Source organism: Rhea americana, unplaced genomic scaffold, assembly GCF_003343005.1.
Source record: "Rhea americana isolate MKP2758 unplaced genomic scaffold, rheAme1 scaffold_1, whole genome shotgun sequence".
Taxonomy (NCBI): domain Eukaryota; kingdom Metazoa; phylum Chordata; class Aves; order Rheiformes; family Rheidae; genus Rhea; species Rhea americana.
Window position 1 is genome coordinate 5,134,529 of NW_028185038.1, and position 25,184 is coordinate 5,159,712.

At 36.5% G+C, this 25,184-nt stretch overlaps 2 protein-coding genes across 2 annotated transcripts in view; one reads left to right on the plus strand and one right to left on the minus strand.

Moving 5' to 3' along the window:
* The window catches only part of COG5 (component of oligomeric golgi complex 5), a 187,616-nt gene that overhangs the window by 27,124 nt on the left and 135,308 nt on the right, over nucleotides 1-25,184 (plus strand). The gene's annotated exons all lie outside the window — the stretch shown is intronic.
* GPR22 (G protein-coupled receptor 22) lies at nucleotides 5,753-7,054 on the minus strand. The gene has a single exon (XM_085325953.1). The coding sequence runs from the start codon at nucleotides 7,052-7,054 to the stop codon at nucleotides 5,753-5,755; it is 1,302 nt and encodes a 433-aa protein (XP_085182079.1).

Here is a 25,184-nt window from a genome sequence, read left to right on the forward strand (position 1 = left end):
TCCCTACTTCCCTGCTCGTTGTTTCCCTGGTTATTTGTGACAGGGGCTTATGAAAAATATCTTGAAATGAAATTTGAGGGAGGGGGGGAAAACTCCCCTGTGATGCAAAGTAGCAATACATTGCCATCAGTTACTGTGTTTTTTTCCTTACTGATTGAGTTCAGCCTGCAGTAAAATCTCGCAAGAGATTGTGAGAGCGCCTAGTACAGTTGCAAGTAAAGCAGGGCTAATGTGGTTGTGTTATTAACAGAACAGGCTCACGTAGCCAAAGAGAGACGGATTGTACTGCAGTAGTGTTGGTTCAGCAGCGACATTGATCTGTTTATCGGATAGAGTATCAAGTTAAACTGTCACAAGAGAGGGTAGGAAGTTAGAGATCGTCTCAAGATAAGAGAAAGCAAATGCGCGCTTCCAGTACGCAGGCTGAAAGCGAGCAAGGGCCCGCGGTTCGCCGGGAGCGTGGTGCCGGCAGCCTGCCGCCCGCGGGCCTGCYGGGCGTCGGGACGAGCTTACGGAACCGCGCGGGCTCAAAGGGTACGATCAATTCAAAATATAAAAATAGATTATAGCTTAATAATTTCATGTTACAGACCTACCCCAGGACTTCCACTGTAAATCTTTCTGGTTTTTCTTTTCACTGAATTTCTTTTCATTGTGKGGTAATTCCTTCATAAACTAGGAAAACAGATAATGCAAAATGCATTAAGTAAATACATAGGAAAGTATTCCTTCCATTCTGACTTGGTTTATAATTATTTAAGCTGTGATTTTAGCAAATAACATAAAAAGCATCTTTTTCTCTGTTAATACTCTAAAAGTAATTAAAATGAGATAAGCRGTTGTTGAAACTATATTGTAGTATTAAAACACTTAGAAAGCATAAAGACTATCTGAAGTTATCTGACCAATATCCATTTGAGGGGGAAAATTACAACAGCATTTTTATAAGTTTTATCTCTGGGAACAGACACCTTGCATTCTCTGTTCAAGTGTGTTCTTGGAAAGTATGTACTCTGTACATACTCTGTGATTAAACAGATAGTAAAATAATATACACTCTTGGTTTACCTGTTATTTATTCCATGTACGGTTGTTAAATAGAATCGCTGTAGGGGTTGATACGCATGTGGTTCTCTCYTCTCCTCTAGCAATTTTGGCAAAACCACAGATCTCACTTCATGTTTCAAAGATTAGTTGTTCTTTTTCCTTTACTTTTCTTTTTTTTTCCTTTTAAACAATAGTCTTTTTTTTTTCCCATGGTAGGTGCATGTTGCCCTCCACCTTTCCATGTTCCTAGTGACCATAGGTGTCTTGACAGCGGTACCCTCTGCCTTCCATCCATTTGCTGTTGACCTGAACTTCCCAGGGACTTCACATCTTTTTTTCTTCAAAACTCATTAGGCACAAGTCAGTTCTGGCTTTCCTATCAGTCAGTTTGTATATCAGTTTAAAGAAGCCCCCAGCCCTATTTTTAATTCTGGTTTTGAATTGCAAGATTGTTATATGAATAMCAAAAAGGAGAACATATTTACAGAGCCAGATTCTACTCTTCTCTTGGTGTAAGACAAATGAATTCAGTGGTATTACAACAGAATGTGTGAAGTGGGAGTGGGATTTGGCTGTCTTAAAGCTGGAAGGTTTTAAAACAGGAGTTGATAGTCTGTAGCTGTATGTTTTAGATATTTTGATTGAACAGTATGGGAGGGAAGGGTAAGTTAATTTATTTTATATCTTCTAATACTACATTGGTAAAGAAATGCTACCTTATTTTAAAAGAGCTTAATGTCAGTTGGGAACTAAAATATTTTCCTGAGAAAATAAACATATCTAAAATATTCCACTATTAAAGAATTCTGCTGCCAACCATACACATTGAGGTTGGAAAAAAYATTACATGCATCACAATATGATGCACATAGTAATTAGCAGAGCAGAAAAAAAATCTGTATGTCCAGGTAAATTATGTATCCAATTGAAAGTATTATTTCCTTTTCTTTCTTTCTTTTTTTTTTTTNGGGGGGGGGGGAGTGAACAAGCTATTTTAGTATATGTCCAGTGCAGCATAGTGTCTATTAATCTRGGTCAGATGCACCCTCTCTCTCAAAACCCTCACCATATACAAATGATGTAGATGTTAATACTGAACTCCTCTTCTGATGTTTATGGGTATATAATAATTATGTATAATGTACATGTGTGTATTTATGAAATGATAAAGGAGAGGTGTATTGATCTAATATGTATCCAGATATATATGTTTTTAATATATTTAGAAATTACTGAAGTGATTCCTATTCTGCTGGCACTAATGAAGAAAAGACCTCTGACCATGTTAGCAATATTTTTAATTCATAAAAATTGTTGAAATCATAAACATAACGTAAATATCTAGTTTCAAATTTCTGTTTCACTGATCTGTGATGTGCTAGTTTTTTAAAGTATGATTCCTGAGTATACTAATAGATAGTGATGACATGCCCAGCATTTTTGTATTTTTAGTGTGGACAAATCACGTTTTACAAAGTAAAATTGATGCAATGTGTGAAGTTATGATAAATTATAGTCAGATAYCACTTAATATGTTACAGACAGAACATATGAAAACTGGTTATTGTTGCATGGATATCCATGATTTTTTGCTGGAATTAATATTTTTGATAGTCCTGTGCAATTCTGCTTGCCTTAGGCTGAGTGGTGTGAAGCGTAATTGAACTAATGACTCGCTGTGGTTAGAGGGTGCTTTTTGAGAATGTAGTGGGCTGCTTCTTGCGCAATACTGTGGCATACATTTGCCCTTTTTTCCTCCAGTAAGGCTGCCTGTTTTATTGCAGTCTGTCTTAGTCTTTGTCTGTCAAGCACCCACGGCACACCTTCACGTCCCTCCTAAAATCCTTTCCTCTGTCTGTAGGATAGACAGTGTGCCTTCACTAGTTACGCTTATTTTGTCTTGTTTGTGTTAAATATGTCATCTCTGTGGTACAGATTATATATAGAATCATAGGTATGATTCTGTTTCGTAATGACTGCTGCACATTTATAGTGTTGCATGTATTCTTAATTACATTATTTTCTGCTCTMTGCAGTTTTCTTCTACAGACCTCAAAGTGTATTTCAACATTATGTTCTTTTTTTTCTTTAATGAAATGTGAAGAATCATAAATGTAAAAATAAACTTGCTTATATTCTTACAGGAAATCAATGACTGTGATCACAGCGTAGCCTTTAATACCTGACTTAATCTCTTGCTGTATCTTGCTCTAATTCCTGGACTATATTTTTTATAGATGTTTTATAAAAAGTATCGGTTCACTGAACCTGACTTTCTACTAGTATACACACTGAATGTGTGGTACTTGAAGATTTATTTGGTTTTAGAAAGTCCAGTTTTCATGAAACATGAAAACCATTGTCTGAAAGCATTTTCTTAAATGCTTATTGCAGAATAAGGACATGACCTACTGTAAGCTTATTCATTTTTGGAGACGTCATTTCTTTTTTTTTTCTTCTTTTTAAATGAATTAATAGTATTTTTAATTGATACAAGGATGCCTTATTGGAAGATGAAGTAATCAGTTAAGCCATATTATGTCATTAACCTTGCTAGACATCCTCTTTCTACTCTTATTTATGTTCTGAATACAGAAGATATCTAGTCAGAGGAAGGAAATATTACAAAAAAGAAAAAGGTAATAGTTCTTTATGTTTTTTTTTTTTTTTTTAAGAAGAGCTTGGTCTGAAAGATACTTTTTTTAAAAAAAAAGTAAGTATTACATTTTAAACATTCAGAATTTCAAAAAGAATACTTCTTACATAAAGTCAGTAAGTTTATCTCACCTGCCGTCACTCAAATAAGGTGAAAGATTTCAATTACTGTTGTAAGCAACTAGGGATAGCTTGAATGGAATTTCCACTGCTTATAAGTAGGTGCAGTTGAATGCAGATGAGCCGAACTAGCTTTTAAAACAAAGCTGGTGAAATTATGTTTGAATAAATGTTGCACAGTAAATTTAGATAATTTTAGATAATGATTTTTTTTTGCTTATTTTTCCTAGGAACTTCAGAAAAGTGCTTTGAAAATCCCTGTTTTCCATGTCTTCAGTCAAACAAACTCTCATAATCAAGAAAATATTTTGCCCCCCCCCTTTTTTTAATAGAAGCCAATACCTATTTAGAATTGGTCTTTAATTAAGATGGTAGCTGGTAACACTGAGTTGTAACTGTGTATAAACACAGTTCATACAGCCAGACAAGTAAAATCATTCTCTATAACTCTCTATAATTCTCTGTAACCAATTTTGAAGCTGCAGTCCCCTTCCACCCAACTGGTAACCATATGAATGAATGCAGCCACTGTTCATTGAAATGCTGAATTTTTATAGTTTGGGATAGTGCAAACAGCTCAGCTGAACRATCTGTTTTTGGTTGAATATCTTAATTCTTGTTTGCAGTGCTGTGGGCGATGATGACTTCTTACGGCTTCTTGATTCTTCAATGCAGGTTTAAGATGAAATGGAAAAGCAGGGTATAGAATGATGGTGCACAAATGTACCATGATTGTCCAGAAAATAAGGAAATAGTTCAGCTGACAGTCATGGTGATTGGCCTGTGACAATGCAGTTACATGACTAGAACTGAACATGACTGGAGGAAAGGTGAACTCAATATGTGAGTATTAGAAATGTTAAGGAAGGCAAAAAAAATTATCTTACATTATCCTACTTATTGTAGCACTTAACAACTATTGCTACGTAGATAGAGGTAAAGAATGAAAAATCTTGGTATAGAAGATCCCTATTTCATGCTGCAGGTCCAGCTGTTAAGCCCCTTCAGTACTAAAATCTAAACATTTGCAGGGGATGGTTTGGTTCATTTGTTTTGTTTTTTAATATCAGTCCAATAAAGTTTTTATCTCAGCATTTTTGCCTCAATTTAGTATTTTTTCTCTCCTTTTCTGCCCTCTCCTGGACCCAAAAACTCCAAAAAAAACTGACTGTGTAATTGTTCGGAATTGTTTGTTCTCTATGCAGAAACTGCGGATCCGAGATCGGATTGTCCTTCATAAAGAGACTTTTTAAATACATAATCTTTTTTTTTTTCCCTCCCCCTTTACTTACTCAAAAGTGCTGTTCAGTCTCTGGAACAACATGAATATTAGTTCTTCCCCTATCAAAATTAATCAGTTCTGAACAGTTAATTGAAGGATGTAGCATAACTAGCTTTCTTTATGTGTATATGGTAATCACATGCTGGAGAAATTTAAAATTAGAAGGCTATCTAAATGTGAAGTTAAAATGTGTCCAAGTTGTAGCTGCACATCATTTAGGATATTTCTAGTTAAGCCAGTTTATGAATTAAAATGTCACATCATGCGAAACATTGATTTTTTGCTTTAGAAAGTGTAGTATTTCTGGAATGGTATTCTTGTTTAAAAATTCTTTTATATTTACAGAGAAACTGAGTCATACAAATATTTTTAAAAGTTTGCACTTCTTTAAGGCTATTTATTTTCTAAAAAAGAGAACTTGAATATTTTTGACAAATATACACATGGTGTTACGCTAACAAACGGCCATGCAACATATATCTTACATAATGAAGAATTGAATATACAAGACCTACTCTATTTAACATATATATCGAAAATTTACAGTCTGGCCAATAGTTTTTAAAAAAAGTTTTTTCCTTATTTGGCAGTATTTTTCTACAGTTTGTTCAAATATTCCTCTTGGTGTGTTTTGGTGAATACTGAAGTCTAGTCAGTGACAACCTGAGGTACTAAACATTTCTGCCTTACTTCGTTGTCTTCAAAGGTAATCTTTTTGTTCCTTTTAGGCTCTATCCATGAGTTGTGTATTACAGCATTATTCGGCATGGGATCTGCTTCCACTATTGAAACAACTCGTTTTTTCATTTTACTTTTGAGAACTTTCTGAAATTTTTGCCTAGTGAATGCATAAAGTAGAGGGTGAAAAATAGTTGTTCCATATGCCATTACTAGAAAGCATAATCGCAGCTTTACCAAAAGGTCACTTGGGCCCAAACATAAAATTGTAGTGTTTAAAACAGAGATTGGTGTCCAGCAGAGAAGAAATGTTGAAATAATCAGGAGGGACATTTTGAAGACTCTCTTTTGCCGTTCTCGTCGCTCCCGGTGCCGTTTTACAGCTCGGCGTAGGGCAATTATAACAGAAACAGAAGTCCTTACGCCAAAGACTACGTTTCTTCCTCCACTGCCTTGTGACACATCAGTAGTCTCATGTTGAGTGGTTAAAGAAATAGTTTTTTTCTTTCTAGCTTTTTTCTTTTGTCCTGTTGTAAATCTGGTGCCAATTCGAATATTAAGAGCCTGAAGTATTTTGGTGTATGTAATTAGCATTACTATAACAGTGAAGAAAAAGATAGGAATCTGAACGAGAAGGTGGTAGTACATTCCCAACTCTGTGTGGTATTCATTTGTACTGACGCACAGAAGTGTCTTATTTTCCCAAGTACTTGCACTTTGAAGACTGAAAAAATTGACTTCAATGAAAGGAATCAGGAAGGAAAAAAGTGAAATGATCCATATTGATGTCATTAATATCACAGCCCTTCCCATGGTCAAAATTCGATTGGCAGGTTTTACAGAGATATCGTATCGGTCCAGAGTGATAGCAAAGACATTGATTGCAGTTGAAACGCTTGCAAAAGAGACACAAGCCTCGTGGAAGCAGCAGATTAGAGCAGTGTTACTCTCCAGTGAAAGCAGAAGGATAACTATAGTTAGAGGAATACATCCCACACAAATTATTACATCAAGTACGTGAAGGTTCATTGTAATTATGTTACTGACAGAATTGATTAAGTTGGATTTCATACAGTAAAGTACCAGCACGGTGAGGTTGCTGCCAAGTCCCAAAACAATTTCTAGCATCAAAAATCCAGTGAGAGAAACTTGAAAGCTTAATGGATATGACAGTGGTTGGTACATGTTGGTGTCGATGTCGTCAATGGCATCTCGAACTGTAATGTTAGATTCAGACTGCATGTTGACTTCCAGAATGAGGGAGAAACACATTCTTTTGTTGCAGCTGTTTTTTCTCCTGAAAGGTGAAATAAAATATGGAACTATTTGATTTTTAGCACTTGTTATTTAAATAAATGCTGGGGAAGGAGGAGGGTAGGAAAGCATCTACTCTTACCAAACTCCTAATTTATTGTATGTTTAGASCTTTAATTGGCATGGGTTCAAAAGTCTGAGGATCTAGAATAAGATCTTTCCATTTTAAAGGAAAGCAGGAGTTGTTAGAAGAAGTAAAAAGCTTCCACTTACGGAGACAAGACTTTATTTATTGTGATGTGGCTTTTGCAAAGGCTCATTTGTTGAATAAACTCTAATGTGCATTGCTTTTGTGTTGTGTGTTGAGGGCCATTTTAGGAGAATGTTGTTAAGTATTAACAGATTAGTACTCAAGATCATTTTAAAAAGACTCTTGTGAGGAAGGAGAGTGAGAGGAATGTGGAGCGCTGCTGCTTTTGTACCACTGAAAGAAGATTTAAATTGTTTTGTGGCAATTTAGCAATCTCTTGAAGAATTTATAATAGTCTTATTGACTGAGACTTGAAGATGTTTAATTTTGCAGAATTTTATAAAGCTTGAAGACTTCTATTTGTTCACTTTTATCTTAACTGTGTGTATTTACATGTACGAAACCTATCACTGCAATGAGTGAAGTTTATATAATTTTGAATGCAAACTTGTGTAGATTTAGGGTAATGAAGCTGATAATAAAAATGCTACCTTTCTTCCTTCTGATTTAAATATTCGACATTGAGAAATTGTTGACTGTGTGAAAAGGAACAGTATTTCATTTTATTTCAGTATAGATTTAGGGAGTAATTTTAGAAAAAATATTTAAATATAGAATTGTCAYTTTCATTTTTTTCAAATACTGTAATCAGATCCAACGGATCTGTCTGCATTTTATGTTTATCTTGCTTAGGAGTAAGTGAGGTTCAAAAGAATAGCGTTTACTACATTAGGTGACTTTTATTTTGTGGCTGCATCTGCTTTGTTTTACACTTGCCAATAGGTTGTAAATGTGACACCTGCTTAAAATACCTGACGCTTGTATTTAGATTGTCAGCCAGCACTTGAGCTTTTAAGAGAGGTTATTCAATTTCTTGTTATGATACTTGAGATATTTTTAAGTAGGCTTAAATTTAAGAGGGGGTGTATTTGGCAGGAAAACAAATTTAAATGCAGAGCTTTGTTCCACTCTGAATGCATTAAAAATGGATAGCACTAAGGAGAACAGTTCCCTCCCCCCTTTCTTAAAAAAGATGAAAGTATGAAGTAAGCACATTTGGGATACAAATATGCAAGAGGATCTTATTTACAGTTCTGAAAACCTCTATTGCACAATACTTTTAATTGCAAATTGTATGATGAAAATTCTTAGTGAACTTTAACAGCTATTTCATGTGTGCCTCATGTTCTCATTCACATCTTTTATATTTATTAGTCTCAGGTGTGAAATGAAACAAGAAATATTTTAAAAGCTTTGTTTAATTTCTAACTTGGGCAACCTCTAATGGGTTTATATTAAACTCCAAGAGTATGATTTCCTCTGTGTATGTTGGCCTAGCTGTCAGTGATTTCAGAAACCATTTCAAATGCATTACTTAATAAATTGAGTTATTTTGAATGTGTAAAAGCCAGGATGCAATCAAAAGCAGGTCTGCTAAGTCAAGTAATTATCTTAACTCTTAACATTAAACTAAGTGAAATTTTTTGAAAACAAAGTTTAAATTGTGCCAGACCTCATAAATAGACAGATTAAGCATCACATCTTTGTTGCATTGGTTAGATTTCAGGTAAATAAAAGTAGAAATACCAAGGTRGTCAGACAATTTACCAAACACATTGCCTTTCTGAACAGTGCCTGTCCCTTGTAAATGTTGAGCAGAGGTTGGGTGCATGCAACTTCTGACCTACCTGTTTTCTGTGCCTCAAGGGCCTTTCAGATCGTTGTAGCAGCTTGTCATAAATTGATGCATGGTGTCACTGACAGATATTTGACATGCATTTTCACCTGGCAACCGAGTTGTAGCTGGGCTCTATTTCATTCTTTGCAGATTTTTCTTTTCTTTTTGTTCCAGCACTTCAGCAGCAAAAATTTTTGATTAAACATAGGAACTTCTTAATTGCTTGAGATGCTTCTACAGACCAGTGCATATTCTTTGTGTCTGCTCTGAGATTCAAGCCAGCAATAAAATTAAACCTTCATTTAAGTGATGTTAATTTCTTTTCCCAGTTGCATTTTGTGGGAGCCTCTTTTTATTTTCCAGCATTAAAAAAAGAAAAAGATATCTGACCTCTGTTTTCAAAGTGTATGTAGGCATCCTTTAGTTACACATGCGTATTTCTTTCTGTAATACTCCTGCTCATTACTTTTGAGTGATGGCTTAGTCAAAGAAGTTGCTATACATCGTAAAATCCAGTTCATGTGCTTTGAGAAAAAACATGAGTTACCTAATTTGGTTTATTTTTGTTAAAGGAGAMTACATAACAGATCATAAAATTGAGAGAAAAATATCCATTAGTCATTATGACAGATAAGTTACTTAATGAGTAGTATAGAAAAAGCTTGATTAAACCCTTGTTCAGCTTGCTGGTGGAGTATGCACATTCTGCTTTTGGGAATTCATGTTTCATTGTTTCTTCATGCATCAGTAGTTTCCACAATTCTGGTTTTAAGTTATAAATCCCTCTTTAAAAAATGCTCACCATTTTAAGAATCAATCGTTGCATTCTTCCTTTCATGAAAATCTGAGCAGATGTATTAGTCTTCTGTGTATATTGTTGAAGTGTCATGCACTTAAGTGGTAATATAAGTGTGTTCCATGTTTTGTTTCTAATTCCTTTTATGTCCTAAGAATACATTTTAGGGATGCATCCCGATGCTTGCAGATCATACAGCTAGAAAGATACCCGGTCAACTGCATTCTTCATATTGTCAGTTGTAAAATTGAATTAGTTGCTGCATGCCCTTGTGAAGGGGAGGGAAAAAAAAAAGGTTAAAAGTAGGGCTTATGATCAAAGAAAAAATTTATATATACACGTATGTAATGCACTTACTTCATGAATAAAAGATATCTAAAATTAGATCTCATAGATTACATAGCAAATCTGTTTGTGTGTTCACTATTTCCTAATAAAATCAACTCATTCTGCTGTCACATTGCATGCTTTTTGGACAAGATTCCTTTTGTCCAAATAGTGCAGTTTACAGAAAGCCCTAGCTAGAAGTAATAATCGCTGGACATCTGTGACCAGAGACAGCTGCTCACAAAAGCTATAAAACTCAATTTTCTATGTTTTACATACAACTATCCTCTTATCTTCAAATGAGAAATTGAGCAGAGTATCTTGCTTTATGGGAAGTATGGTTTTGTTTTATTTGCACACTGTTAAAATTTTCTTTCTTGGAATGATTATGTTGCAAATCCATTCTTTTACTAAATGACTTAAATGTACAGGATAATGCAAGAAATAAGTTTAAAAAAAGTGGTGATTGGGGGATATTGAGCAAGTCAATTCCTTGATAAAGGAATAAATATACAACAAATTACAGACTATCTGTGATCCTTCAAAGAGTAAGCAAATAAATCTGTAACATTTAACTGCCAATATWTGGAAATAGTGCTGAGAGAGAAAAAAATATTCCTGGTTGTATTTTTTTTTTTAAACAGTATATTAGCTTAAATTGCCCCGTCTTTATATTTTACGAATGAAACAGATTCTTAATATTCTATTAGACTTTCATACAAAATAACATTTTTCTACCATTGTGCTTCTAATGTGGGAAAAAAATAGCATTTGAATAATATTTCCTAGTTCTAAATATGATMAGATTCTAGCGCTAAATGTAAGCCAAACCTGGTATCTTCCTTTTTTCCTCCAAATTTTTTGTTAAACGTTGCTTATTCTGCATACCATAATAAGGAACAGATCTTACCTCCACTAAAGATTTGATAAATTCTCGATGCAGGTGAAGCAGTTCCAGGTTGGAGGGATTCATTTTGCTCACTTGTTAGCAGAGTAGAAGGGAAAGAGGGTAATAAGCATATCTTCCAAAAATGACCTTAATGAAAATTTGTGCCTGTACTGTGCCATTGTTTCAGCATACTGCTAATGTATACAACTGGTTTAGTTCTGGTTTAGAGGCTGCTGCAGTCTCCCACTCTTCCTACTGTAGAATCAATAAGCATCTGAAAATACATAATGAAAGTAATTTAACATACTGAAGGCTTCTCGTCTCCAGAGACACCACCGAGATTCACGCTTTCAAGAAAAGCAAAGCAGTGCTTCTGAGGGGAAAGCTTGCAACGGGCAGCTTTTGCAGAATGACAGCCTACCTTGTCGCTTCTCTTCACTGCAGAGAGATGCAGTGCATTCACTAATTTTGATTGGTCAGTGATGTTGGGCTTAAATTGTGCTTCATATATGGGATTGATCTCCCCCCCTCATTTATATAAGGATCCTTTTATAAAAGGACTAAATTTACAGCTGATTTATGAATTCTAGAATATATTAAGGTTACGCCAGTTTTATTTTTTCCTTTTCACTCTTTACTTTGTATACACTGAAAACCACATGACACAAAAAAGAAATTAGATTAAATGTTTATTACTTAGAAAGCTTCCAGTGATTTATATTTGAATTTGCCTACTTTATTTGTGATGTTCTTTGTTCTGAGAACATCTGTGATGTAAAACTGCCATGTCTTTTCTGTGAGCCATGCTGAATCTCACCCAGTATGTATATATGCAATTCAACATTTAAGTCTTGTCTAAACAAAATTATATTCAGGACAAGTTGAGACCCACATATATGCCAGGATTCATGTAGATTATCCGTATCCCTAAGATGGGATGTTAATTCAGTTCATGAATCAAACCCAGCAATTTTCATGATCCATCACTGATACTATGTGCAATGCATGTATAGTGGTGTAATTTGATAATGATAATTTTGTTGAAATGCTAAGTCTTTAAAAAAAAATCTTGTATGTTCTACATTAATTTTTCTAGAGGCTTCACAGGTTTTTGTAAAAAGTCTTGCAYGATATGCTTGACCTTCACTTTGGAGGGGTGAGAAGTTGTTCTTTATTTTCACTTTTTTTTGGGGGGTTTTGTAATCTATTTCTGTATCTGTTCTCAGTATAAACAGTGTTCAGAAACAGATAATGAGGAGGAGAAGTGTAGCATGCTGTCAATATTAACTGGTACTAATGCTATAATAAACTTAAAAAATTAGATATACAACCTCAAATAATACATTTTTAAATTAGCTTGCTAAAGCAAGTATTTTAAAAATATCTGAGTATGAAATGTTCTGCTGGTAGTTATCCATCTTAAATAAGTGTAGGGATTTCTGGTGTTTTTTTAAATCTTTAAAATCTTTAAAAAATACATATATTTGTTTGAAAAGCTTGATAAAATGCTCAGTGTTGAAGCATGGTTCATGTATAGCAGATGCATTAGAATGGCAGTTTGGGTCGAATTTTGGTGAGAGTTCTATGTTTTTAAGTTGCAAATACAATTATAAAATGCAGTTGTGTAACTTTTAAAAATACTTCTTTTTCTCAGATCATTGATTATATTATTTATCTTCAGGTAACAACATACTTTCCTTTTTTTTTAATTACTGTATATTCATCTAGCTTTCTACATATTCCCTACTCTTTACCTTCAGAAAATACCTAAATAAATATTGCATAAACTTTGAACAAGCATCACAAGGTAGCCAGCTGGCACCTAGTGAATCTTACCTGCAGCTGGTCAAACTCTTTGAACCTTCTCTGGTTCATTTGTCTCCCAAGAGCTTGATTCCAGTGATATCAGCATTGCTTTTAAGAGTGATGTGAAAAAGAGGTTTCCTAGGGTGAAAGCATATATGCTAATGCATTTAAGAGATTTACTTCCTCACTTCAGTGTAACTGAGGATAGGTAGGGAAGCCTGTGTAAATTTGAACAGATGAATCTCCATCTCACTCTCCAATTCTTCTAAGTATGCCTGAACAAAGATGAGATGCTGGATGGGCTTAACATTAGGAAAAAGGTGGACATATAAAGAAAGAAATAGCAGGATTTTAGATATAGTTTGGTTATATGGTGCAAAATGAGGGGGGGGAAGTAAAAAATATCTATATTATAGGAGGTAATAATGTCAAAAGACTTGATGTGCAAAGAGTGTTTCAGCAGAATGGTAAGGAGTTGAGTTCTGTTCGTATCAAGCTTCAGTTTTCTGGAGGGACATCCAGGAGAAGCAGCGCCATATGGAGGCAATCAGGAGTAGGTGGATGGATAGACACGCTCACAAGCCATTGCTGTACAGATGCTAGTTAAGATGGTGTGAACAGATGACATCATCCTCAAAGGGTAGACTGGGAAGAGTGGGCAAAAAGAGCCATGTGCAGACACCCAGCAGAGAAAGAAAAATGTACTGTTCCTTATACCTGTTTCTACAKCAGTATGGAGTGGTAGAGAAGGAAATAATCTGATGGGTATTTTGGGCTATAAAAAATAGAGTGGAAAGGTAATCAGAGGGTACAAATGCAGGGAGTATCAGGAGTCTTAAACTAGAAGGCTGGGGATGAAGGGAGTCTTTGGACTCAGAGGGGCAACACAAGGTGAAGAGGGAGGACTGGGAAGGGTCTATGTTGTTGTGTATRGTATAGGGAGAGAAGAAAGGTGGAACAGAAGGAACCAGAGCTGTGTACGTGTGAAGAGAGGCTGGGTGCACTGTGGTAGAGGCATCTGCAATTACAGAATTACAGAATGGGTAAGGTTGGAAGGGACCTCAGAGATCATCTAGTCCGATCCCCGTGCTCAAGCAGGGTCCCCTAGAGCACGTTAGACAGGGTTGCATCCACGTGGGCTTTGAATATCTCCGGAGAAGGAGACTCCACAACCTTTCTGGGCAACCTGGGCCAGTGCTCTGTCACTCTCAGTGAAGAAATTCCCCCTCACGTTCTAACAGAACTTCCTGTGGTTCAGTTTTTGCCCACTGCCTCGTGTCTTGTTGCATGGGACAACTGAAAAGAGTTTGTCCCCATCCCCTTGACACCCTCCCTTCAGATACTTATACACATCGATAAGATCCCCCCTCAGTCTTCTCCAGGCTAAAATGCCCAGCTCTCGCAGCCATTCCTCATAGGGCAGRTGCTCCAGCCCTCTGATCATCTTCATAGCCCTATGCTGGACTCTCTCCAGTAGCTCCATGTCTCTCTTGSACTGGGGAGCCCAGAACTGGACACAGGGCTTGAGATGAGGCCTCCCCAGGGCTGAGGGGCAGGATCACCTCCCTCAATCTTCTGGCAACACTCTTCCCAATGCACCCAAGGATACCATTGTGCCCTTGTGGCTGGGAARGCCACTGCTGGCTCATGCTCAACTTGTTGTCTACCAGGGCTCCCAGGTCCTTCTCTGCAGAGCTGCTCTCCAGTAGGTCAGCCCCTAGCGTGTACCGGTGYCTAGCGTTATTTCTTGCTAAGTGCAGGACTCTGCACTTGCCCTTGTTGAACCTCAGGAGGTTCCTCTCTGCCCAACTCTCCAGCCTGTCCAGGTCTCGCTGAATGGCAACATGTCCTTCTGGTGTGTCAGCCACTCCTCCCAGCTTGGTATCATCARCAAACTTGCTGAAGAGGCACTCTGTCCCCTCATCTAGGTTATTGATGAAGAAGTTGAATAAGAGTGCCACAGCATACACTCACGTAGTACTTTAAATTGAATTCAGGAGTCGTAACAGTCTACAAGAGTGGGGATTTTGTTTTTCTGCTTTGCTGAGAGCAAAAAGTAGGAAAGATGTAGCATATTTGTTTTCTTCTTCATTTTATCTGCTGTTTTACTTTCTACACACTATACGTAATGTCTTAAAATTCACTCGTACTATGTCATGAAATGGTGATCTGTCATTTGTAGATCTGGAGRCGTTAAACCATGGTGGTGAGTTGGTAGGATCACCTATAATCCAGCTTTCTGTGGTGCAGCTTTTTTTTGTTTTGTTTTGTTTGTTTGTTTTTTTGAAAGACCCCTTAGGATCATGAAGTTAAACCATTATCAAGTAAGCATAGTAGGGCTGAATGAAGTGATTAATTCTAATGTTTTCCATTACAGTTCTTGATTTTGCATCTTCAACGTTCTTTTAGTGTAGCTTTTAGGTTTAACTGTGCRTAAACCTGTCATGAGGTGACAGAATAGATGCTTTTTTAAAAACTATTCATTTTGGTAAGCTGTGTCCTTCCTTTCTTCTCTTTTCTCTCTTCTCTCTCTCTCTCTTTTTCCTCCCTCCCAGTTTTTGTGACTATCTGCCGTAAGTTCTTCAGCAGCGCTTTCTGTTGCTTTTTGGGGGCTGTGTATCTTGGCTCCTATTTTGAATGTTGCAGCTCATTTAGTGGCTGTTTAGAATCCTAGTGATTGTGGGTCTACGTTTTGTCTGTTCTCATTTGTGCAAGAGATTTGGGCTCTTAAATATCACAGAGTTTTCAGAGAAGCACAACGTCTTTAGCACGTAAGTCACTTTTGAAGATGAATATTGAGTGCTTTTGGAATTCTTGCTCTAGAATCGTTCTTCAGCGTTATTTACACAGTGCACCTGCAAAATTCAACCCGAAGAGATCCTCTGATACCTTTCACTTTACGTTAGGCAGTGTGATGATAGATTAAGATTGGCTTTCCACCTTTAAGTTAATGAAAGCTGCTCACCTGATGATACTACTTTGATACTTTGCTTAGGTATATTTTTATGACCTAAGAACAGTGTTGCAATTTTCTTGTTCAGTCCTTTTATAAAACTGGTAATGATTATCATGTGCTAGTGTAGCTCTTCTAGACAGATTATTATTTGTGTGTGTTCTAGCAGTTAGTGATCCATATCTAAAACTTCTTACCTCACTGCTACTTAGTTTCCTCAACAGTCTGTTGCAAACAATATTTTTAAAAAAATGTTACAGAAAATTCAACAACTTCTTACAGTGTTAGTGAGAATTCAACAGTGGTAATTTAGGTTCAGAAGTTATCCTGACACGCCCTTAGAATGAGTTTCTGTCAAGGTCTGTTCTACCTTRCGCTGAGCGTTTGGCTTGCTTGTTCTTATTATTATTTTGCTGCTGATGTGTGCAGAGATATATACCTTCTGAAGTGATACAAGGACGAGTACTCTGCATCTTCTTTCGAGATGTAGAGTTAATGTTAGYGTAGCCATTTGAGTAGAGAAGACGTATGTACTCATGCTACAAAATAAGTGTGTTTTGGAAGATTCGTGTGTGTGTGTGTGTGTGAAAGAGGCATCGAATATTTGTTCAGTGGTATACAATGTTAGCTGAACTGTTGAGCTTTTTTAGCTCTGAAAGTTCCWATAGTCACAAGAAAATGTGGTAGTTGGTATATTACAGAATTTCCTTTAGAAATGAATGCTGGATACGTCTTGTTACAGTTTTACATAATGAGGAGATACCAAAGGGGAAGTACAGAACCGACACTCGTTCTTGCTTATACATGGAGAAGGAATTCTTCATAACGTAACAGTAAACTTGGTTTAGTGCTGTAGCTAGGTCATGATCTTGACACRTTGTTACTTAATTATTTAAACATTTTATTTGAAAGAAATGGAATATCTTAACCTCAAGAGGGAAGTAGGGCTGGTAAATTCAATAGTGTTTTGAATAATGTCAGTGTGATTCCTGGTTTCCTGCATGAAAGTTGCTTTGTCCTACAATGTAAGTATTCACAATGAATGGTGCCATATCTTCTAGAAGTTACTGGCTAAATTTTAGATGCTAGACATAAATTTCAAGTTACACTTTGTGTCAGTATTTTCTTTAAGAATTACAATATTATTATGAATACAGTTTTTCCTTCATTAAAATTTTACTTTGAATACTCTGGGTTTGAGAGACTTCCACTCTTGCAAATTATTTGTAGTTTTAAGTTGGCAACCATTACTGAATTTTAGTGAGAGTTTTTGTTATTATTGGAAAGTCTTTTAGAGTTCTGTGATGGGCTTAATACATCATATCATATCAAACCCTACCTGCTTGCAWTATTTCATCTTGTAAAAGTGTACCTGAAAAAGKWTTGATTCTATAAATTGGGAAGTAATTTGATGTGGTAGCTGAAGAATGCTAAAGCTAGGAAATTAATGCTATAYGGCTGTAGAATGAGCAAATTCTATAATGGTTAAACATCTTGGATGATATCTACCTTGCTTTCATTAAAATACTTTGTATGTTGGAAGATATTTCCAACTGAATTGATGCTTGGATTGGTGCATTGCCTGGCATTTCTGAGTCCTACCGCGTGATTGYGTGCATGGAAGAGCTGCAGCAGAGGAAACACTTCAGTAAAGCTTTCTGACTGGCTTATTCTAGCAGATTGACATCAGAGACAGTTGAATTTAACATGCAGGATTTAAGACTATAGTAGTTCAAGATTTGATTTGAGATTCTTGATCAGATGTCCTTGGTTCTGTGATAGCAGTGTCTGCTAAGGTATGCCAGATAGACGGCAGCAGYGGTAGTGCTAGCTACTCTATCAATTATAATCCACCGATGCAAGCCTTTTGTTAGACACATTTATGCTATAATATCCTTTAGGTTGAATTGCTAAATAAATAAATAAAAAGGAAAATTTTCTGTAGAGTGGTGTATTAGACAGAGATTTGAATAACCTTTGTTTCTATTCATTTTTTTAAAACCGGAAAGCAGTAGGATTTTSTCTTAGGACAAAATGTTCATATGCATTGCCTAAAAACAAGTATTCTTCTAATTAAAATTAAGAGACAAAGTTCTTATGACCTAAATTACCCTRTGACTAAATAGAGAACTAGTTTGCATTACGCAACATGAGTATATATATTACAACATAAACTATGTCCCATTAATTTTACTGAGATCACCCACAGGGTAAGGGTTATGGTCAGTGTGCCCTTATGCATTGCAGTTGGCTCTATTATCCCCTAGGCTGATTTATTCTGAAAGTGCTACAAAAAGCAGGTAAAAAGGATCGAGYAGGCTTGCTGTCTTTAAAAATAAATAAATAAGTTCAGTGACCACACACACTAACTCTGACTGTTTCTACATATAACCATAACRACAGGTGTATACTTTACTTTCTTCAGACAATGAAATAAAATCTATGGACGGTAGTGATATTCCCCTCGTCCTTGTGAATGACTACTGGAAGTAATCAAAATGATCCGTGAAGCCCCTGTATTCATTTTGAGCATAGGAAGTCATTCAAGCAGTGGTGTTGCTTATATTAAGTTCTCAGTCTCTGAAAAATTATACCTAGCACTGTGTGTTTTCTTGCCTGATTCTCTTTTTTTGTTTTAAATGATGAAGTATTTTGTCTTCCCTTCCTTGCCACCTTAGTTGTTGCTTTATTATTTTTACAAAGTTATTCAAGGAAACTGATAGAAAATCTGTTTGTGTAGTGTCATGAAAAGAYGTGTGAGAAGTTAAAAACTAATAAACTATAATGATAAATGTGTAATAGCAAGGAAATAGAACTAAGCTAGTGCAGTGTGTTCAATTCACCATTTACTCTGCTGTAAAAGAACAGTCATTTGATTGATGTGAATATTGGTCTGAATTTAGATTCATATTGGTATCATCTTGAGCTTATTTTCATTCTTCCCCTGTTTGGCTGCATTAGTTTGCATCATCTGTGCTCATAATAGTTTAACTTTTTTGTTATGAGTTGTTGAAAAACATCACACACTTAACAATAAGTGAAACAGAAATATGATGCCATTCGTATTTTCTGTGTTTTTTGAACGAGCCTAGCACTAGAGTATAAAATAAATACCTAAACTGTGTTTAGATTGCCTGCGTGTGAAGAACTCRTTTATATCTATGAAGATTTCAAATATCACGAGATTTTTTCCCCAAATCTTAGTTTCCGTTTTTCTATATCCTAAAGTATTTTTAACCTCAGTGCATAATGGTTGTATTTGAAAGCACTTCCTGTGGTGTTGAACCAATGCTTGCTTGAAGAATGCTTCCCCTTGCTGCTGCTTTGGGAGGCTGGGAGTGCCAATGTCAGTGGCCTGGATCGGAAGGGGGGAATACTACATTGCTTTGTATTTGTTTGATGCCTGGAAATGGCTATGTGATCATTAGGCTTGAAGCCTTTGTTTTATTTTATTAATTAAATCTGGAGACATTGAGAGTGGTTGCTGGAAAGAAAAAATCTCTTACACCAATAGACAGTGAGCAAATACTTTTTTAGGGGGAATAGACTTGTCAAAGTCTTCGGCAACCATCCCTGCTGCATGAACTTCATAAATTAAAACTCTGCAGGTAGAGTGAGGTTGCTGTGRTAAGAGCTGTGAAGTGCCATAGGAGTGGGAAAATGTTATTTATGTTTTTTTYCAGTACCTTTCAGAGTGAGAAGCATCGATATTAGGTAGGCTAGCAAGTCTGCAAATCAATCCTTACAGTTAGGAACTCTTAGGCAAACGGCAGCAGGGAGAATATAGCAACCGCCACAACSTGTCAACAGGAAACCCTGGGAGTTGTTACGGACGGCCGCTGCCTGCCAGCTATCTTGCTGGCTCTCTAAAAGAGAACTTGCAGCTCTGATGCAAATCGAGGTCTTTTCCAGGCCGCAGTAGATGTGGTGCCCAGTGAGGAATGGCTCCTCCTGAGAGGCAGCTGAATGCGGAAGAGAACATAATTTCTCTTATCAATCAAGAAAATTAGGTTTAATGTGGGGAAAGAATGGACGGGAAGGAGAGACTGCCCTTGCAAAGCAGTGACTGTTTTAATCCCACTGGTGGTTATGTTTAAAATATTCTTCTTTAAAGATGTTTTATGCTGAAATATCTTTTCTGTTGTCCTGTTTTAAAAAGAGAAACAAAACTCAACGAGCCTGCTTCCCTCTCCCCCCATCCAGTAACTTTTTTCTTTTTTTTCCTTTTTTTTTCCTATTTTGTCCCCTTTTCCCTTCCCCCTCCTTTTTTGACACCCTTTTCCCTTCTCCTGCTTCTCCTTGCAGATTTTTCACATGTTGTTCAGAAACGTTTGTTCACTGCAATCCAAAAAAAAAAAAAAAAAAAAACTGGTTTTCCACCTGCTTTTTGGCCACTTTAAGGACTAGCTGTTTGTGTGACATCCATTACYGCAATATATGAGCATCCCATATCTACTTAATAATTTTGTCTTCAGCTTTGTCCTGTTGTGTAGGGAAACAATTTGGCTACAGTCATGCAAGAAGTCTGGGGCRAATCTGGAAAGATCTGTCTGTATTCAATGAATCTCTAGTCTCTATATTACAAGACCAATATTCTTTTTGAAAAATGCGGGGACTATATGAATTTTTGCATTTATTGCTTTGCAGGTGTTTAAGCACGAGKTTTTTTCTTTTTTTTCTTTTATGTCCAAATACCCTGGCTTAACATTCTTTGTCCAGTCTAATGCTTAAGAGCAATAATGAGCAAAATTCAGTGATTCAGTTTGAGTGGAAAAATAGTTCATATGTCTAAACCTTTCTCTTAGGACAATGTTTTTTGTTCTACCAAATAATGTAATGTATTGATGAAATCAGAATATAAATTATTTCTTGCACTTACTTGCTCCTGCCTAAATTGCTTTAAGSCCAAAACTGCACTGGAAGGCAGGAGGAAGACAACAACTGAAGAGCTGAAAAAAGTCTCCAAATAATTAATGAGATTTAAAAAATATATTGATGAAACACTGTAGAACTCTTTACTGCATCATCCAGCTTTTCAGAATAAATAAAACTCCTACGGATCTCTAAGGAAACAGGTCTTGCAGCATGCATAGAAAGGAGAAAAATAGAGAACCATGTCGAGAGACTATTTTATCTGGATTTCAATATCTAGGGGTCGTTGCTTCTAACATTTAGCTAGGAATCTAAATTAAGTATAGAGATATTTGCTAAACAAAACCTCCAATCAYGTGGGACATAGTAGTTAAATCAGTATTATGAATAGAACAGACTGGTATCRTGCTTCTAAGTAGTACTTTGGGTTGTGTTAGACTGAAAAACTAAGTCTAACTAAGTCCAAGTGTCATGTGGTGTGGTACGTTTCTCCTTCCCATTATGCTCTGAATCTGAAGCAGGTGCATGACATGGCAGAAGGAAGAGCAGATCATATCTATTTAGGATGAGCCAGGCATGGYGTTGGTAGGATGAATTTTGTGATGAGAACTACAGGAGTCAGATGCAAGGACGGGGAAGTTGTGATAATCACAGTAAGGTTGACTCAGCTGTTCTTCAGAGGTCTTAATAGAGAAGATACGGGCTTTCCTGTTATTCTTTTGTTAATGACATTCTGCTATAAATGGACAGAGACTGTTGAATATCATGTGTCATTCCTTCTGTAGGAAACTGCTGAGAACTTTAGTTGCTACTTAGTCTTGAAAACTGTTCCTCAAGGTGTTAAAAAAAATCTTTTGCAATATCAATGTTTCTCACCTTGGTACCAGAATACAATTCTTTTGGATATTAACTGCCATTTATGGCAATCTRCTGGAGAGCAGTCTGTGATCAGCTGGGAACAGGATTGCATTGGGCAGCCTGCATTGCCAGGAGTGGATTTGCACATACACAACACAAAAAAATGAGAATGGAAGCGGGGTTGATCCYCCAAAATTTTGTAGACCAACAGCTGTGGAGATGAGTATGGACTTGTAGAGAGTCCATAGAAAAATTGCTGATCTGTTACTTTAAATCTTTGTTTAAATCCGTGATTATGATGCAAAGTTTATTTTGTCTTTTCTGTGCTTACCTGAAAGCATCTATATTTTCAAAATGTATTTTAAGATCTCTGAGAACCGTTAGTGCAAGATGCTGAAGAAGTGAGTTCTCCAAAACTCCAGTGTTTTTAGCTTTGTAGATCCTTTTTAGAAGTATATCCAACTGATATAATTTAATATTCATTTCTTGTGCAGAGTCTTGGCTAATGCCTATTGAATGAATAAATAAATGGAAAGAAATGAGATTTTAATTTTGACAAAAACTATTTTCATTACTTGTAAAATTAGCAGCAATATTCTATTCTGGGATGGATTTATTGGTTATTGACATAGTGGAATAATTGTAGAGGTTATAAAAACACATATGAATTTAGCTGATTTTTATGGCTCAGACTATTATTTAAAGTAGTTCTTTCACCACAAAATAATGTAAGATGTTGATAAGAAAATAATACACATTCAAAAATTGATACATAGCTTGTAGCCTCCCCTGAGGGACAGCCAAGTGCCTGCTAGGTATCAAAGGAGCCGGGCACTGCAAACTGGTCCTAGACTGGGCCAACCTGTTCCTCAATCCAGCCTCAAGAGAGCAGGCAGACAACTCTTACTGAAACCCGTAAGTACCCGGWACTGAAAAATGTTATTTTTCCTTCCTTGTCTGCCTTTTGGCTAAGAGTGTAGAGTCTTTCTTCTTCCCAAGTTGATTGCTGTGCACGTGTGTGTATTTGAATAATGTTTGAACTTTTTTGGGGGRGAATTCTGTTATACTGGGAGAACAAGATCGTATCCAAACAGTTTTATGGGAAGTACCCACCTCGTTGTTGTTCAGCTTTGCCTTTAACTGACAGGATCGCTTAAAACGCCCCGTCGCACGCCTTCGCGGCCGGGCCGGCTCCTTTAGCAGGCCTGGGCCTTGGGGCGCTGGCGCTGCGGGCGCAGGCCGTGCCCTGCGCCTCTTGAAGGATCCGGTGGTGGTGGACTCGGCTGAAACGATGCGACTGTCATTGCCACCGACAGTGCTCGCTGTGCGTCTGTCTCGTTCAGCTCAACAGCGTGTACTGTATCGCAATTAAAGAACTGGCAAGAATTCTCCTGAAGTGTTGTGGATTAGACTATTTCTGGTAACGGAAACAAAGCCGTTATTTATTCCGTTGGTTTTATGCTGTGGCCTTTCTAGCAACCTTAGCACCCCACCTGTAAAGTCATGTTTAACGCTTCTTTTCATCTCCTTATCCTGAACTGTGATTAAATTTTTTTGATGTATTTGCAGGCCGAACAGAAATTCAGCTGCCAGGTTGCACTGTGACTATGGCAAATTGTCTAGATTCAGCTGCTGTGTTACAGCTCTGCATGCCCACTTGACAGGGCTTGGCTTGTGTCCTTCAGCTCACCCTCTCGGAACTGACACTATGAATACTGAGACCTGTTTGCTTCATGCTTCTAATGGCTTTACAGAAGTATTGGTACTGGACTTTCAAAATCCAAGAAAGAACGAATAAATCTTTTTCTGTGCTTGCGAAAATCTTTTCCTGGAGAAAGATTTTTGTTCAGCACTTCAATATAATCTCATTAAGGGGAATCCCATGATAAATTTGAGAGAAGAAAAAAAAATCTCTAAAAGAAAGTAGGTTGTCTTACCATCAACCAAATATGAACCAAAGAAAAAACTATTTCACATAAGGAATTGAAAAGCCTCCAACTAATTCTGCGTGCAGTATTTCAGAATAGATTCTGATCAGTTTGGATTCTTCAGCAGGTTTTAGAAAATACAGTATTTTCATTAGACAATAATTTATAGGGCAAATTACACATCAAGAAATAAACATTTAAGTCCAAAGGAACTAAGCACTTTTTAAATTGATGAATCTTAATGTAAAATATTTCTTTAAGGTCATAGATCCTTATGTCCAACAACATTCTCTGCAGAGGGGTGGTATGGGGAAAGGAGAGGAAGGTTGAGGAGTCTCAAGATGAACAGAGCCCTTACCTAAATTGGGGTGAAGGGCCGCATGAAGCGTTGGTGCATCAAATGACACGGGAATGTGGGCTGTTCTGGCAGGTGCTGGGCAAATGGGAAGGGATAAAACCCTTAATCCTCCTGGCAAATGTACATGAGTTTGAGTGCATAGGAGCAACATCAGTGCTCTTGCTCATTTTAATTTTCCCAGTTCTTTCAGGATGATGAGGTTGTACAACAGATCTTAAGTTACCTACCTTAATGTGAAGAGACAAAAAAGAGAACTGCAAAACTGCATCTCTGCTACAGTTGGTTAAAATATCTAATAGTGCATTCTCCAAAATGGAACCCTGGTTCCAAAAAGATTCCAATAAAGGATGCAGAATCCAAGATAAAGTACTCTTAGCCCAGAGCTTTCCCAAACTGAGGTTTTCTCAATTAACATTTCTCCGAAAATGGACCTATTGCAATGGCAGTAGAAAAATTCATTCAAGCCATGACTTGAGAGGGCACTTTAACCCTGATTTTATTCATTTTTGCTGTGGAGTTCACATCCTTTTTGCTCTCTCTTCCTCTTCCAGAAAAACAGACATAAGTCTATCCACAGTGCTAGAAGTCATCGCTGTTARAATTTTGATTCTGTACAAATGAGGGAATAGTATTCCTGTCCTCCCAAATATGTTTAATCTGAAAAATTAATTTGAAATAAAAAGGTGCTATTGTGACTCAGGATTTTCCTTTGTGGAAGGAACTAAACCAGCTCTTAATATTTAATAAAATTATAGCTATATAATTGAGGGTTTCTTTTCTTCACCTCTCCCACTTTAGAAAACTTCTTAACATTTTAAGTTGCCCACATGCTCATGAACAGAAATACTGGTAAAAGTTGATTACCAGGATGCGCATGGACAAACTATTGGGCAAAATTCCAATCAAGTATTAGTTAACAAATGATGCTTCTGTTTGCAAGGCTTGGGTTCTAACCTTTATTTAGCAAGTTGAACTGTGTTCAACTTTTTTCCTTTATAAAAATACTTAAAATAGTAGCTAAAAAAGCTTTGAGATCTAAAGGTGGGAATTGTGGGCAACTGCTAAGTACTAATTGTTATTAAAAAAAAATCAGAATTATCTTTCTTTGAGCAATTTTATGAAATGCAACTGTGCATGATGAATGAAAAGTAGTAGAGAAAATGATTTCAACTTTCAAACTTCAAGCATCAAAATACAGTTTTAATATCTTGAAAAAAGCACTGTAGCAACAGACTGTGAATCTGCTTTCCTTACCAGTCTAAAAGGTAAACATGATTGACTCYAAAAATATCGAGAACTCTAAGGACCCGAGGAAAAATTGTAGAGAAAAATGAAATTTGTGTAGACTCGGATACTGCAGTTTCCATGCAAGATTTTTTTGATGAGGTATTTTATGAGTAGTCTTAAGTAGTTCTCCCAGAATAGTAATAAAA